Here is a 17,385-nt window from a genome sequence, read left to right on the forward strand (position 1 = left end):
AGAAGCAAAAGATGGCCTTGGCAGGTTACTCCCTTAAAAATGGCCCACAGTGCAGTAGCACTGGCATCTGCAGCCTTGTTGGGCTTGCAAATGGACTATTAGAAATTGTCAGATTCAATATTTCTGGGAAAATAGTATGTGTCTGCTGTAGTCAAGTCCAGCATTTGTGAAAGGAACAGAGAACAGTCCATGAGAAAGGAAGCTCCGGGACATTTCTTATTGACATATAAGTCTTTATTAGCAATTTTAGCTCTCAGTGGCTTCCAATAGAGTAGTCACTCTTCCAGACCAGAATGTGATATTTCAAGACTTTCATTTCACCAGGAGTTGTCCTTCTCATTCAGCCTTATGTCCCCTTGTGCCACCTTGCCAGTGCCATACTTTCCTACTTCCCAAGCTTATCCTAACCCCAAATACCCAGGGAAGAAGTTGCAGCCTGAGCCCCACAGGTCCTGCTACAGGCTAAGAGAAACCTCTGGGGAGCAGGAGCTGAAAGGCCTGGGTCTTTACTGATGGAGAGCCCACAAACTGACACATACAAACTGACCCACTTTGGGTCAGTTCTCCTCTCTGGGACTACTTTTTTCTGGAAGGATGCTCCTTCTTGGGTTCCACAGCAATACTAAAACTATTGCTTGAAGATGATGGATGCTGCTAATGAGTTGCAGGTATAGTTATCTGGTATGGTAAAAGGATATAAATAGGAAAGCAACGTCTCTTAAGTCCCTGCTACAAAGCATATCATATAAACACCTGAGCACCATAAATAAATGGCTAGTAAATTTTTTCATTCAAAGGAAACAATATCTTTTATTCAGTCTTTTTCTCAGACACTGCCAAAGTATTGTTCTTAGAGTTTTCAGAAAATATCCAAAACAAATTTTTAAAGGTAATTGAAAGTGTTAAAGTTTGTTAAGGTTACACAAAACTAAAAGTAGGAAGTGAAATATCAGGCAATCTTAAAAACAGTTCAGTGCTATTACCTCCATCGGTACCTTGACCATAATAAACATTTCCTTCCATTTGCTTGCTTCTTTTCATGAAAGAAGCCTGGCTTTAGCTTACTTCAAATTGATTCTACTTTGCATATGCTAGTGCTTTTTGTCAGAATAGATTTATTACATGCTTATCTTTTCTGGATATTTAAGATTTACGTCATCCTGTTGATGAGATTTTCCCAGCAGGCTGTAAGCAAGTCGGACCAAGCATGCAGGCACTTAGTTGGGAGAATTGGTGTGGGATGAGTCAGTACTGGGCTGTCTCTGCAGCCTGCGCCGGTTCGTGATGAGGAAATGACTCCTGTGCCGTACCATCTCCAAGTCATGCAGTCTGGAATCTGGTGAGCTGCTAATATGCTAGTTTGGGATATTATTTTCTTTCAAAGATGAATCTCCTATGGTTAGCACTGAAGATAATAGTTGTTGTTCTGCACAGTTCTTTCTGTAGTGAACAGCAATAGCACCAACAGCAGTAACTATGATTTAAAGTATGATTTTAAAAGCCATTCATTCCCAATAGCTGAAAGAGAAACATAGCTAGGGGGCAAAGCTCTTTTCACACACAGCTATGAATTCAGAGTAAAGCTCTTTCCTTTCTGTGAAAGTATTAGATGGCTATAAGGATGCAGAATGGGATTGTACTTTTTTACTACTCGTGCTTCCCTCCTCTGTGTTTGCCTTCTTTTTGGAGGTGTTGATCAGATGCCAGCAAATATCAACGAAGCAGTTACAGTCCTAAATTAATTCCTGTTGGATTGGTGGGTGCAGAGAAGCACTGGAAAGGCACAAGGCACCTGCCCTGCTGTGCCCGTGCCTCTGCTCAGCAGCCACAAGGATTTACTCACCCTGCTGGAGCGAGAGGCAAGGGACTGCTCCTGCCCTCGGGAGAAGCTTTTGCTACTGAGTGAAGGCAATGGACCATGTTATGGCACTCCTCAGCAAGGCTACCAAATATGTAGAATCTCCCCACCCTGTACAGAGAGAGTTTCTCAGCTTTGGATGGATGTGTTTTGCTTTGCTGTGGAATCTCTTACTCCTCTGTGCATCTCCGAGATTTGAATTTACATTGGGGTTTGGATTTATATGTGTTTATCCTAAGCACTATACTTGTAGAAAGCACTCAGACATTGCATTACTCTGTATAAACAGCTGGTTTTACTTGGCAAGGAAAAGAGATGTTTTCCACTAAAAACTAGGAATAGAAACCATGGGAAAAGATCTAGAGCTCAATTATCTCATATATTCTCTAAATTCCTCTGGTAAAAATCTGGGCTAATTTCAGACTGTCTTCAGTGGAATTGCACTGGTGGAATTGCAGAAATAGCATTGAGATTAGTAGTTGCCAGATCTTGTTCTTCTTGATTTTCTCCTACAAAGAAATAATTATTTTGTACTAATAGCTTATTGGGAATTTGGGCATTTCCCCCTACATGTCAAACATATGAATGGAAACTTAAGAAGTTAGTTTTTTTTGTAATATTGTGGGTTTTTTTTTCCTGAGAACTGCATAAATGATAAGTGGAGTTAGACACTTTCAAAATTCCTCTCCAGCCATGGGGTCACCATGCAGCCTCCAGTACTTATAAATCCATGGTTCCCCTCACACAGAAACAGTTTTTAAAATGAACTGTGTGAAAATGAGAAACTTTCTGCTGAATGACCAAACTGTACCCATAGAAAAGCAAGCTAAAAGAACCATGGTAGAAATCAGTGCTGTCCTGACATTTTTTTTTCATAGTAACAGTTCTCATTCTCGAGTCCTTTTCTGTTGCTTCCAATTTCCAGCGTCCCTTCCACAATCCTGTGTAAGAAGGACAGAGTAACTTTTCAACACATTTTTCAAATAGGTTTGATGTCTGACAAAAGGGCTATTTCCATTCCCTTCTGCTGTTTTCCATTTTATTTACTTTATGTTTTAAAGACAAACAAGGAGAGTAGGTGACCCAAAGTATTCTAGACACTGTGACAGCTCTCTTTCTTGGTTTTCCAAAACCTGAAAACTACTTACTGCAGAAATAAAAATTTTTTCAGAAAAAAAAACCACAGCAGTAATTTTATAGAAAGGTTTTTGCTTTGAATTTTTGTTTTACTTTGTTTTACTATACTACAGACTCAAAAGACTGTTAAACACTGACAGTGTGCTTTGAGTTCTCACAAAAATAGAGTTTGACATATTTCTCTTTGATATTATAAGTAGCAAGTCTGAGAATATTTTCATGATCCACATGAGCATTAAGGCACAAGAAAATGCCTGTTTGAAGTGTCTGCACCAACACAGTGAAAGCTTGTTAAAAAAGTGTTCCTTCTTGCTCTAAATTAGTTGACAATTTGGCCTGCTTAATTACTTAATTATCTTGATATCTCAAAACCTCCTGCTTTACTTTCTTCTCAGCAAACACACCATTAAATACCACCCTCCCCATGCTCACAGCTTCCCCTACATCTGTGATTCACTCCTTTCCAATGTGTGTGGGTCTTGCAGTACAATTTTATTGCAAGCCGGCAGCTGGAAGGAAACGGTTCCTGACCAGATGCACAGCCTGGGCACAAGAGGAAGGAAAGCAAAACCCACACTACACAGCTGGCTGCTGCCTGCCCCTCTACAGCAGGGCAGACCTGCTCAGGGCAGGGGAAGGCTCCCCAGCCCCAGCGGTTCCCCAAGAGGTTTTCACGTTGCTGCCAGGGAGCTGCCTCTGGAACAACACTTGAAGCAGAGCTGCCTTTCCAGATCATCCCCTTGAGTTTTGGTCACTGTGTTACTCGAGGGAGAGAGCATGGAGCATGGTGGGAGAGCAGTGTGTGCATGCATGGATGGCCTTGGACTGAGTGCTCATAATGAGGTCGCTGCCAGACTTCTTTGTAACAATGAGCTGTACAGAGTAAGGTAACACAGCTTTGTTCCCCTAAATTTTAACTTCATATAAAATGTATATGTGCCAAGAGAGTAATTACCAAGGGTTAAACCTTCACTCCTCAAAGAGAAGTGCCTGGCTCCAAGGAAGAACACAACATCTCAGAAGGGTGAAGGACTCCTTCACAGACCAGTATTTGGGTACCTAAATATGTCTTTTTCACATTTCCCCAAATCTGAGCAATCGAACCTCACTTCTCAACATATCCTCTCAACTCTCTCCAGTGGTTTCCATTCAGCCTGATCATTGTTTCTGCACATTTTTTAGTCATCAAACTCTCTTGCTACAGCAAGGAGAACCTTTTAGTGCAACACAGACCCCCATCTGTCTATGAGTGTAGCCTCAAGAAAAAGAAAAGAACTGAATTGTATGCATTCATTTTGATTTTTGTGCACATAACATAATAAAGTAGCTAACCCAGGTCATCAGAACAGTTTGCAAGAAGTAGTATCTTAACCCACCTTGTTGCATATGCCCCTGAGGCACCCAGCTTAACTGGGGTTTAGCTGATAGTAACCACAATACCAGTCTTTTACATTCAGCAGTATCACTGTTTTCAAAGGCTGCATGGTCCCTAGTGGAGTAAAAAATTGATCTTCCTCATCTGTGACTCTGGTACAGCCAATAATAGGTGTTTACTTAGAACAATTATTCAGTAGCTATATCTTGCAAATAGCTGTTAACTGGTGAGGCTGTTAGATTAAACCTGTTTGTTCAGCAATCATAACTAGTCTCGTAAAGACACATTGTGTCACTCTGTTCACAGTACACCTTTCCAAGGAAATCATACATGCTGCTGTAACCAACCTATACTTATGTATTTTGCCATGTTTTGAAGGCTTACAGGAGGTAGACTGCAGGGTGTCTTTTGTTCTTTGCTTAGATAATACTGGGCTGCTCACAATATGACTGTAACATTTAATCAAACAAGTAAACATACTTCACATTAATTCAATTTACCTATAAATAAGGCCCATTAAACAAGTATGAGTGCTACAGCCATGATTTTGTTCTCTACGTAGGTGACAAAATAAACAGTGTGAGCTAAAATTCACATCAACAGCTGATACTGAATCAAACAGCCAAGAATGCTATTCAGCACACCAACATCCCCCAGTAATACGTGGGGGTTTCTGGAGGCTGCTCCAGCTGTGGATTAAAAGCCTGTTCTCTCAAAATTTGTGTTACCCAGAACTGTAATGGTGGTGAAGAGGCTCAGATGCTTTTTGAGATGATCTTTAAAAGGAAGAAGTGCCACTCAACCAGCAGAAAACAAATGAGTGTCAAGAGCAGACTTCTACACAGCGTGAAGGGACAACGGTAGGAGAACAGGTTTTTAAGAGTATGCTTCTTCATATTTCCATTTTATTACATTTTAACCTTTGTAATTATTTATGGAAGGGAAGCATTCTGCTTTCATCTTGAAAACTTCTTCAGAGTTCAGCTCACTTTTTGCCACGTGTTTTGACGTATTTATTTCCCTGTAATGCAATGCCACACACTTGATCTCAGTGTGCTCCATCCTTTGGTTGGAGTTTCTTACTTACTTTTATTACAAAAAAAAAATCCTGAATTTTTGGGTTTTTTTAAGAAAACCTGTTTTCAGAGGAGATCATGTTTCTTTAGGCTAAGCAGTTTATCTATCAGAAAACAACAGAGAAGTTATTAATCTTTTAAATCTTAAGGAAAACTAGAGATAGGATGTTAATTCATTTTTATTGGCTTTATAGACTGCTTTACCACAATTGTTTAATTTATTTATATTTTTATACGAACAAAATTCAAGATGTGACACATTTACAACCTGAATGGGATTAAAACCTTTATAATGATGCCCAGAATACACATTTAAATTGGTGTTTAATTCTTTCTACTGTGAAAATTGAAAATTTGAGTTAATTAATATTCATCTGGCTGTGCTTTCTCTGCCTTAGGTGTAAATGTGCTGAAAGAAGGAATGACAGGCAGGAAAAGAAACCTGAAGAGACTGACAAAAATTGAAGGAAAAGATATATGAAGTGATAATTAAAATGAGGTGAAAAGAGCAGAGATGGTGTTAAATATTAGTAGGCAGAAAAAAAAAAAGGGGAAGCAAAAAGCACCCCAAACAGTACGTAAGTAGACTCCCTATGTCCCTTACTGCTGAGAGTGCCTTTGGGTGCACCTTGTCCCTGGCACTCGGGTGCCACTGCCTGGCCCCACTTGCAAAATCCCTCTGCATAACCCAGGGTGCTGGTTGTAGCTGTCAGGGTTTTGCAAGCTGCAGTTTTTATCATCTACGTTCATTTAGCTTCCAGTGCCATGGTGTGTTTGTAATAACACTTGGTTTCATATGGGAAAGAAATTATTTCTTTTTATTGTATTCTATCCAGAATAACCAGAGGCAACTAAATCCCAAAGCAAATGGCTTAAATCAGTACTGGCTGAATTGCCATGTCTATATTTTTTTGACAACCATTTTAAACCATAATGATAGTACTACCGAATAGCATATGCAAATCATCATTATTTTTCACAATAACACTATCTTTCTGTTATTTAAAGGAAAAGAGATTTTTCAAAAATAAATATTGCTTTCCATTGCTTGCTTTCATTAAAACTTTTCATAAAAAGAGCAACTTGCAAAAGGGACACGCTACTTCTTCCACAAGAGGACAGTGATATTTGTGGCCTTAGATGCAACCTAAACCTAAGTTCTGAAAATGTTTCTCTCCATGTTTGTGCCTTATCTAAAAACAGATTAATATAATCAATACTCATAGCAATGCTAAACTACTAGTACTGAAAAAAAAATTTGCTTATACAGCAGATAATGTTTCGGATTATTCAGATTCTTCCACTTTATTTTGTCAGCAAAAGAGCAGAAATTTTTTTTCTCCTCTTAGATCTTTTCCTTACATCTCTATTTACAGCTAGAGTCTGCAAAGATTTTCCAGTAAAACTGGAACTGCTCGGTCATCACTATCAGGACAGGGCTGGAGGAGAGGTCGAGCATGGATTCCTCAGCTTTAGCCTTCTGTTTTAGACTTGTAGGTTTTAGACTCACGTATCAAAAAAAAAAAAATAAGTTGAGGGAGCTTCAGAATTTAAAATGACTGATTTTCAAGTGCAACATGAGATACAGGATTCCAGCCAATATTGATGAAGAAGACCAGGACTGAAAGCAGAAAGAGGAAATATTGAAAAGGGCTTCTCCTCTGTCCACTGGACAAGGCATTGCCCAGTGCAGGCCTCTAAGATTCACTGCTGTCCTGATGTGAGGACACCCCGTTAAACAGTTTATTTCATCAAAGGAGATTCCCATTTCTAGGGAAGTCAGATGATGAAAATGTCATTCTACTAAATGTAATTATAAAATGGTTTCATCCTTCATAAATAATGAAATGTGAATTTCCTATGCATCCAACTAAATGAAGGTGTTTACAGTGCCCTTTCATTTTCCTCTCTGCAGCTCTTCCCATCTAGAAAATGGAAAACCCATTGTAAATGTACCTCAGAATTAGGAAAAACAGTACCTGTGCTGCATACCTATGTGGATTTGGGACCCCAGTAAGGATGCAACTGTGCTGTGAATCCGTAAATAGCTCTTGCATAAGGAGCAGCTGGTCAAACAGTGTCCGTATTTCCATGTACATCTTCATGGTTTGCATTATTCTGGCCACAGTGGTTGGAAATTTGACAGTTATCATCTCAATATCACATTTCAAGCAGCTCCACACACCTACGAATTTCCTGATACTTTCAATGGCTACCGTAGACTTCCTGCTGGGATTCTTCGTCATGCCTTGCAGTATGGTGCGCTCTGTTGAGCACTGCTGGTATTTTGGGGAGTTCTTCTGCAAGATCCACACGAGCACGGACATTATGCTGAGCACAGCTTCTATCTTCCATCTTTCCTTCATATCCATTGACCGTTACTATGCTGTGTGTGACCCTTTAAGATACAAATCAAAGATAAATACTTTTGTCATCGTGGTCATGGTGTTCATAAGCTGGATGATCCCTGCTGCTTTTGCTTTTGGGATGATCTTTCTAGACCTTAACTTGAGAGGCGCAGAAAAGATTTATAACCATGTCCATTGTGCAGGAGGATGCTTTCTCATTTTTAGTGAAACTTCAGGTATTGTGGCCTCTGTAGTGTCTTTTTACATCCCTGGATTTGTTATGCTGTATATATATAGGAAAATATACTCTGTAGCCAAGAAGCAGGCAAGATCCATTGATGCAATTAGCAAAAAAAAGATGCAATTTGAAATGAAGCACCACACTTCATTCTGCAGAGAAAGGAAAGCTGCTAAGACATTAGGCATAATAATGGGAGCGTTTCTCATCTGCTGGACTCCATTCTTCTTCTTTACAGCTACCAATCCACTTATGAATTATGTGATACCTCCTGTTCTCATTGATGCTTTGGTTTGGTTTGGCTATTTAAATTCTACACTTAACCCAATTGTTTATGCATTTTTTTACATGTGGTTTCGCAGGGCATTGAAGATTATTCTGTTTGGAAAAGTTTTTCAACAGGACTCTTCCAGGACTCATTTGTTTTCAGACTAACATGCTTTAAATGGTTGGATTCATCACTTTCTGGAGGCTCAACTGCCAGACATAAGAGCTGTGGAGGAAGGAAACACCTATTTGTTTGCCTATTTACCAAATGTAGTTCAAGCAGATAAACAACCATTGTGCTTTACATATTCTTTCATTCCAGACTGGGTTTTGCATGTGGTGTTTTGATTATATCTATTTATTTGCAATGCACAGAAGAGCAAGACCTCCATTTAAAAAACTTACAGTAGTTTATATCGCTGATCTTCATAATTAAAAACCTGTTCTGACACAACAGATTAATTTCTTGAACAAGGTGTGTTTATATCACAGTATTTGTGTTCATTTGTGTTCTCCTTTAGAAAGAGCAGAAAAACATTTTCCTTTGAATTTCTTGGCATCTTTGACTAATAACCCAAAGCTCTCTAAGTTTTGTCCTTCCCCTTCCATATGTGTGCAGAGCTCAAAACAGGCCAATAACCAGCCCTATGAGCTTCCATGGAGGGAAGGTGAGGCAGAGAAAAGTTGTGCTGCTCTTTCTGTTTCCATTTCAACTAGTACTTGTCACTTACAAATTTGTCACTTAAAGGCTTTGCTGCTTGGTGAGATCAAAAGCATGTTTAATGAGATCAAAGACAAGAAAAAATATGAAGTGAAAAGCAATTGCAAAAAAGCTGCATTGCACCTGAGAATGCCAGAAAATTACGTCTATCTAATGAATGTTTAGATGCAAAACATTATTTGCTACTTTGCGTCTTAGAGAACTTTTTTTTTGCTTGGACATACCGTTATTTTGTCTCATGGCAATGCTGTGACAGCTTTCAAGGAAAGCATATAGATAATTGTGAAGAAATCCTGTGGTTGAACTCAGCTGCATTATGAAGGAACAGTACTGGGAGTGGGTGGGAAATTATTAGTTTCTCAGAAGAGACCATGGAAAGAAATTTTTGGCTCTGTACTGAAGTAAGAGCTATATTCAGCAGCATATCCTCCATTCGTGTTGCTTGTAAAAGTGCATCATATGTGTGTCTTGTCTTTGTTTTCTGTACTTTGTAGAGCACTGAAGCACTCTGTGCCAAAAAGCTTAAAAGTTGAATGATGATACATTTCAGCAGGGCAAAGTATCAGGATCTGAAATTGTCTCTTTTACTGTTTCATTGCCATCTTGTAAAGTTTGCAGTCCTAAAAATGACGTGAAAAGGAGCAATGAAACCTACACATCAGCACTTCTACTGTGGATCTTTGCTAATGACAATATGACTACTTTAATACTTAATCTTACAAAAATAAAGCAAGATAAAAATTTAAAAAATCTCTTTCTGATACATAATGGGTATGTATCTGGTACATAATTTTCTTCCTTCATCTCCAGTGAGTCTGGCCCTGATGTAGGTAATATTCTCATGCTCAGTGTTACTTTCTGAAATAAAATGCATGATCACTTAGACACTTTGATCTCACTTGAAGTAACAATTTCAGAAGCGCTGCCAGGTGATACCTCTTTTCGTCTGGTCGTATTTTAGATTGAAGGAAAGATAGATCCTCTATGACAAATGATGCCCATCTAAGGCATTTAAAGTATATTTAGTAAGGTCAGCACATATTAACGTAGTCCCTTCAGGAAGTCAATGAAGTTGTTTCTTTTCCCTCATTCCTTATATCCCTGTCTATCTCCCTGAAAATCTGGAAACATTACTGTGTTTCCAGACAATTCCAGCTCTACCAGAGTCTACATTTGGTAATTTTCTTTTCATAACTTGTTCTGGCATCTCTCAGGCATTGTTTTCTGTTTGTAGGAGGAGTTTCTAAATTAGTAGGATTCCAACTTGCTTGCAGGACAGACTGCAGTTCAAACAGAGCATGTCCCTGCAGACAGTGCCTAGACCCTACTGCAAAGCTAATTTTTATAAACCCATAGAAACCAGAGCCCGATTCCTGAAGTGAGAAAAATTGTGAATAAAGACATTCTAATAGGTAGGCCAGAAGCCATGCATGCAAGTAAAGCAAATTAAAGAATTCATCACTTCTTCCGGTCTGCAAAGCAGATCTTCAGCCATTTCAAGGAAAGCTGGGCTCCACCATGTGTAATGGTTATTTGGAAAAACAAACACTGTAACTTCCAATTCTCCAGTTCCTCCTTCTTCCGGTAAGGTTTTTACTGCTGAGCACAACATTTTATGGTGTGGAGTATCTCTCTGGTCAGCTGGGGTCAGATGTCCCCTCCCAAACTCTTGCACACCCCCAGGCTACTCAAAGAGAAGGCCTCAATACTGTGTAAGCACAGCTCAGTCTTTCTTAAATGGGGGTTGTGTATGCGTTATCAACATTGTTTTCATCACTAATCCAAAACATAACACCACACAAACTACTACAAAGAAAATTAACCCTATCCAAACCAAAACCAGTAGAGAGGGCATCCAAACATTGTAGCTGCATGAGATCACCATAATCTATTTAGTGTTAATAGAAATAGTAAAAAAATTTCAGTGTACAGATCAACAACTCTCTGGGCAAACCAGTCTAGGCAAGGTGTCAGCAATATTTATTCTCTGCAGAATTAAGAAGGAGTTTCCACACACACATTGCTGGTGACATTCACCCACACCCAGAAGGTCACCCTCCTTGTTCTTAATAAACTAAAATATAAGCCAGCTTTGTGCATGGCCCAACTCGGAAAGTTTCAGAAATAACTTTTCCTCTGGTGTCCTATTACCTAAAGGTGGCACTTTCCCAAAGAGCCTCCTTGCCTTCTATTTACAGAGAACCTTCTCTAGCACAGTGGCTGTAATGAAGTCCCAGGTTACTTTCTCTCATTAGCTCTAATCACAGATGGTGAAAAGCTATTTCTCAGTGGGAGGGTGATGTGCAAATGAGATGTGTTAATGAGGCCACAGGGACTCTATTTGAACCCAAGACATGGGTAAATTAGGAAAGCATAAGAAAAATGCCTCATGCTTTTGTCCAATCAGTTTATGAGTTAGGTCTGGTGGAGCAGAATATACCTCACTGAAAGCTCAAAGTATCATAATGCAAATGAAATGCAAAGGGTATTGTCAAATTCCTTATCAACACGTTTAATTAGTGACCTTGTTAAACACTTTCCACATGGCTACGTTTTGCAAAACAAATTATTCCCCTGTGGGTAATTTCAGATGTTTTAACTTCCCTGAAAACTTGTGCAAAGCAATTTCTCCAGTATGATGAAAGGCTCTGTTTCACCAGTAAACTTATGTCTGTTCCTTTTGTCACCAGTGAGGACCATTTGCAATGTCACCTTCACACTTTGTACAAAACTGACAGCAAGTTCCAGAGTCCTGAACTGCTGCCTGTATCCTGCCTTAGTGCCTGATGTTTTGGTGTAGTGCCTCATGCATGGTGGTGCCACCTGTGTCCAAATCTCATGGTCTCTCCGATACCAGAGGCAAGAGGATGGGAAAAGAAGCGCACCAACTGTCCAAGCAGGACCCTTCTGGAAACCTCACAAAGGAGAGTGTCACTCCAAAATGGAGTATTTCAAACTCCTAGATAAAAAAATACATTAGTGTAGTGTCCAAACAGAAAAACTGAGCTGTCAAGATGTGTAAATATTGAAAAATGTGTGGATTTTCTTAGATCATTAACTCATTCAGGCAGTGCACACTGTGCACTCTCTGTCCTCTACAATGCATTAATATCCATTCAACAAGGGAGAAAATACTGGATGCAGTCAAACATAAGACAGAGTGTTCTACAAAATTCTTCTACTTCTGCAGATTTTCTGGTCATCTTCATTACCTACGATGCTACTTCCACACACTGCACTTAAAGACTTAATTCAGAAAAAGACTGTCTACTTGTAAGCACTTTTTGACTAATCTCTTTTCATTAGACATAGACTAAAGTTTATTAACTTCTGTGATGAAATGACTGGCGTGGTAGACAAAGGAAGAGCAGTTCTTATTATCTACCTAGTCTTCAGGAGGGCTTTCAACACTTTCTCTCATAAGATTTTCAGAAAGAAAGTAATGAAGTATGGGCTAGATGAGAAGACAGTGAAGTGGATTGAAAACTGGCCAGGTCCAGAGGGTGCTGATCATTGTCATGAAGTCTGATTGAAGGCCAGCAACTGGTGATATACCCTAAGGGTTAATGCTAGGTCCAGTCCTGTTCAACATCTTCATTAATAATCTGGATGATGGGGCAGGACATACCCTTTCAACCTCAACAATTCTGTGACTTTGTGATTCTGTGAAATTCAATTCCCATAATATTTACTGAGTCTTGCATAATGTTACATGGTCTTGCATAACCAGTTGCATTTAATTCCCTACTTTGTAGGTTTTTTAATAAGATCTTTTCACCTTCATGCTGCCACTTTAAATCCTAGCTCCATGGGTAATTGAAAATGTTTCTATGAAATGATTGTGCAACAGCCTTTGTAAAACAAATTAATTTCTTAAGAGACTGGATCCACACGTAACTTAGACAACGGGAACTCCACAGCATGCTCCTAGATGTCTCGACTTCTTATTTCCCATAGGTATAGGAAAAGTCAATTTCCTTCAACACTGGGTGCTCATAGCACACGGACTAAAAGCTATCAGTTAGAGAGGGATCGCTGAAAATAGAGTGCATGCCATACCCTTTGGACTTCCTTAGTTACAAGAGGAGAAAACAAATCTTTGAGAAAACTTGAGCTTGTCTTTTGCTACTGTTGTTTTACTGAAAGTAGCCCAGAGAAATAAAAGTACTTAGTAAAAAATAATCCAATAGTTCTCTTCAATCAGTATTTAAGCCCACCATGGAAATAATGAGGCAAAATATGACTTGTGTCTACCTTAAGTCACCAAAAGAGCTCCCCTATACATGAGGGTAAAGGAATTAATACAGCAAACAAAAATAATGGTGTTGGGAACACAGACAGTTGGCTTTCTTTATCTCCTGTTGGTGTAAATCCTTAAATTGCATACATATGTTTAAGTCAAAATCTACTGGGAATTAAATGTAATGTCATAAAAGAAAAATAAATCCCCATCTTTCATTAATCTGAGCCAGATTATTGAGGGGATCTGCCTGTTATCCACATTGCAGTTTTGCAGTACAATAGCAGATCAGAAAAATATCTACTTAAAGAATTTATTTATGGTATTATTAAGAGATGCAGGGAGGATTAGCCTATAAAACTGGCTGCCCATATCTGTTTTTAATCTTTTGATGCACAATTTCTGTATTTTCTTCCTTCCAGGGTGATACCTATTGGAAAAAAAGATCAGTGGTCTGAGCTGCATCCTATGTTCCTTTTAAGTGGTCAAACTTCTGTGGAGAAGAGTATTTCTTTCTGCTTCTAAATTTGCTCTTTGTCCAAAACAAGTTATCAGGAAAAGAGGTGGAAGAAATGGGTCCAGTTCTTCCCAGAAAAAATGAAAGGAATTTTTTGCCCCTTGAAATTATTCACTAGTGTATTCCTTTATAATTTCTGCAGCCGGACCACAGTCTATTACAGGAGATAAACCTCAACCTGTCTCCACACCCTTTTAGTCAGTGGGATTATAATGATAGAAAACAAGTGTATATGTAGGGACAGAAAAGAATATTGGTTATCATACCAATTTTACAACTGATTTCCATCAAATGCCTTCATTGCTGGTACTTTGTAGTGCACAGCAGGTGAGTTTAGCAGCATAAATAATTTGGTAAGTGGGTGTTTGGCAACTGATTTTTGACCCTTAAGATGAGCATCTAGGTGAGTAGCTCGTTAACTGAAATCTCAAGAAAGCTGAGGTATACCACCTTGCATAACATTTCTCCTGTGGAAAAAAATCAGTATTCTAAGACACACAGAAATCCTGTGTAGTATTTACAGACCGAAGTCACTTAAGGGGTTTCTTTTTCTATGTATGTTTTTCTTCTATCACTTTAAATTTACTATTATTATGATGCATACAAAATACAAGAACCATATTTTACAAAATTCTCCAGATACAAATTAAAATGTATATTATCATATGGCTTAGTTAATTTAAGAGGTAATTAAGTTTTCAACTTAACTCTTTCAACTTTCAACTGCTTTGTTTTAAGTATTATTTGCAATTAGTTTTATAATAGCTTCCAGTTACTAAATTTCAGGTACCATTTTAGAAGAATAATTAGTTGTAGTTGGTCCCTATTTAAGCCAAGAGAAAATTTTCCTCTGAATTACTGCATTTCATTTAGTAATAAAATTCATGCGCTTGACTTCCCTTATCTTGTATTCTCGTGTTAGGATTTGGAATATTTTGGAAACTTATGAAAATTAAATCTGCTGAATGGAACTGCACTTCCAAAAGAAAAATCTAATAAAGGATTGATTATGATTTCTCCAAATATCTCAAAGGATTTGACTGATTGCTCTGAGTTTGGAATCAGATCCTGTCCTGAGAACTGTAGGTCAGTGGGAGTACGAGGGGTAATGTATCTATTCATAACAGCAGTCTTCATTTTCACCATCTTTGGGAATCTGGCCATAATAATTTCCATTTCATATTTCAAGCAGCTTCATTCTCCAACCAATTTCCTCATCTTATCCATGGCTGTCACAGATTTCCTACTGGGCTTTGCCATTATGCCCTACAGTATGGTGAGGTCTGTAGAGAACTGCTGGGATTTTGGGATTATATTCTGCAGGGTTCATTACAGTTTTGACCCGAGGCTCAGTTTAGCTTCCATTTTGCATCTTTGTTGAATTGGTGTGGATTGGTTTTACGCAATGTGCCACCCTCTGCATGACTCCAGCACCATGACTCCCATGGCCTTAAGGCAAATTGTAGCCGTGTGCTGGCCAGTGCCCGCTGCTTTTGCTTTTGGTGTGGTTTTCTCAGAAGCTCACGCTTCTGGAATTGAGGGTTATGAATTGCTGATTAAATGCTCGGGCTTGTGCCTGATTGTGTTCAACTAACTGGGGGGCTTTTTTGTTTATAGTTGGTTTATTTGCTCCTGCTTGCATTATGATAGGGATTTATGTTAAAATTTTTACAGTCTCCCAAAGGCACACATCAGAGTTGAACCTGGAACACAGGCTCTCAAAAAATAATAAGAAATATGAGCTTTCTAAGAATAAAGACGGGAAAGCTGTTAAGACTTTGACTATTGTTATGTTGGGTTTCTTAATATGTTGGTTTCTCTAGTTTTTTGCAATCTTAATTGATCCATTTTTAATTTTTTCTACTCCTTTACATCTGTTTGATTCTCTAAACTGGCTTGGGTATCTAAATTCTTTCTGCAATCCATTACTACATGGATTTTTCTATCAGTGGTTTCAGAAAACACTTAAATATATCTTAAGAGGCAAAATATTTAATCCACATTTTCCTACAATAAAAATTTTATCTGAAGATCAGTCACAGTAATAGATTCTACTAGTGAGAGTAGCTCCAGAAATGAAGAAGAAACAGTCAATTACTGAATAGTCATGTTTCCGTATGAGTGCAATATGGATTTTATGAGTCAGTCCTGTAGAATTATCTCATCTAATAATTCTTTAATAAATTAGACTCATATGATCTTTATTTATCACTTGTTTTCACTCTTGATGCCTTGATAGTGTTTCAGAAATGTAAGTCCTTCTAGAATCTCTTAATGCATTAGTTTTTCTTTTTAATTTCAGAAATATTTACATACAGCCCATAAACTCAATATTTCACCTAATCTTGTAGTTATACAGCTAATCTTTCTTAGGGTTCACTCTTAATAACCCTAAACTGAACATATCCCAGGCACACATAGTGAGTATTTGTCACCCTTTTATGAAGGGGGCATTAGCAGATGTATAGTCTCCTGCTGTTCCCAAGCAAATCGAATGGGAGAGTTATTTTGGCTTGAAGTTGATCTTTTCCCCTGAAAACCCTGAATCAGATTTTCACCCTTTATCTTCCATGTGCTTCATACTTGGGAAGGAGTACTCAGGAACCAGAGCATGGCTCACACTCAGCTCCGTGCTTGTCTTTGTTTAGATGTCAGGCTCCAGATGTTATAAAATATGCTTGGTGAGAGCTCACCACACCTTCACACTGAACTGGGACCTCTAATTTAGCTCCTTGCCATGCTGAGCTCCCTCTGAAGTCAGAAGAAAGAGGTACTGTCAACATTCACATCAGTTACACGTTTAAAATAAGCTTAATTGAGTTTCCTTTACTGAATACAGCCATGACAACATTTTTATTGCGAGTTGTACCTCTAACTTACCTTTTTCTCTATGCATACAGTGTATACTCTACTCTTATTAAAGAGTGAGTACCAAAAAGCCATCCATGTTTATCCACTTGTTGGCTTATCACATCTATTCTGCCATGCCATGCCAGTGATGGCTGCTTGTTTTGTTTGCTGAAAACTTTTTAATAGATCTATGATAACACGAACACATGCTATTTAGGATCTGAAGAGTTCCAGTTTCATGCCAACCTTGAAACACTTAAGACAGGAAGGATCTGAAAGGTCACAGACTTGTCTGAAGTGTTATGTAAGGCTCTCACCTTTCCCAATAGAAACATAACCCCCGAGGTCTTTAAGTTGACACAAATACTTTCTTTGTGCACAATTGTCACTAGCTGAACAGCCAGACCAGGGAACAGAGCAGGGCTGGATGTAATAAAGTCTTTAGGCAGCTGGAAGGTGGATAATATGTTGTCCCATACCATTGCTCCATGCATGCCCAAGAGGACCTCTGGATTAAACATGAGGGCTGCTGGAGCCATGCTCAGAGAGAGCAAGAAAACTGAGAAGCAGGTTGTTTGCAGCCAGTGACTCAGCCCTGGAGAGCTCGATCTCCAACACAGCCTAGCCCTGACTTTCAGAGCCTGTGTTGTTGCCTCAGGTTTGCCTAAACTCTTCTTAATCTGTTTTTGCTCCTGCAGTGTGTTCCTGGAGGCCAGCTCTCTGGAGAAGCAGAGGGCAACCTTTGCATAAAACACCTT

The 17,385-nt window shown here is 38.8% G+C and overlaps 2 protein-coding genes across 3 annotated transcripts; both read left to right on the forward strand.

Annotated features, from left to right (window-relative positions):
* Nucleotides 1-1,050: 1,050 nt before the first annotated feature.
* On the forward strand, nt 1,051-14,754 carry LOC104690586 (trace amine-associated receptor 1). Of its 2 annotated transcripts, XM_019290477.3 has the most exons (3): nt 1,051-1,339; nt 5,103-5,230; nt 7,362-14,754. In XM_019290477.3, exon 3 carries the CDS (start codon nt 7,397-7,399, stop codon nt 8,465-8,467), a length of 1,071 nt encoding a protein of 356 aa, XP_019146022.1. In that variant the 5' UTR covers nt 1,051-1,339; nt 5,103-5,230; nt 7,362-7,396; the 3' UTR covers nt 8,468-14,754. The 2 variants fall into 2 exon arrangements, with proteins under 2 accessions (XP_019146022.1, XP_019146036.1); XM_019290491.3 differs by lacking the exon at nt 5,103-5,230.
* A 32-nt stretch (nt 14,755-14,786) lies between these two features.
* On the forward strand, nt 14,787-15,822 carry TAAR2 (trace amine associated receptor 2). The gene is given in 2 exon segments (XM_010406915.1): nt 14,787-15,367; nt 15,369-15,822. Coding segments are annotated over 2 exon segments (1,035 nt in total).
* The last annotated feature ends 1,563 nt before the right edge of the window (nt 15,823-17,385 follow it).

This window comes from Corvus cornix, chromosome 3 (genome assembly GCF_000738735.6).
Source record: "Corvus cornix cornix isolate S_Up_H32 chromosome 3, ASM73873v5, whole genome shotgun sequence".
In the NCBI taxonomy this organism is placed as follows: Eukaryota; Metazoa; Chordata; class Aves; order Passeriformes; family Corvidae; genus Corvus; species Corvus cornix.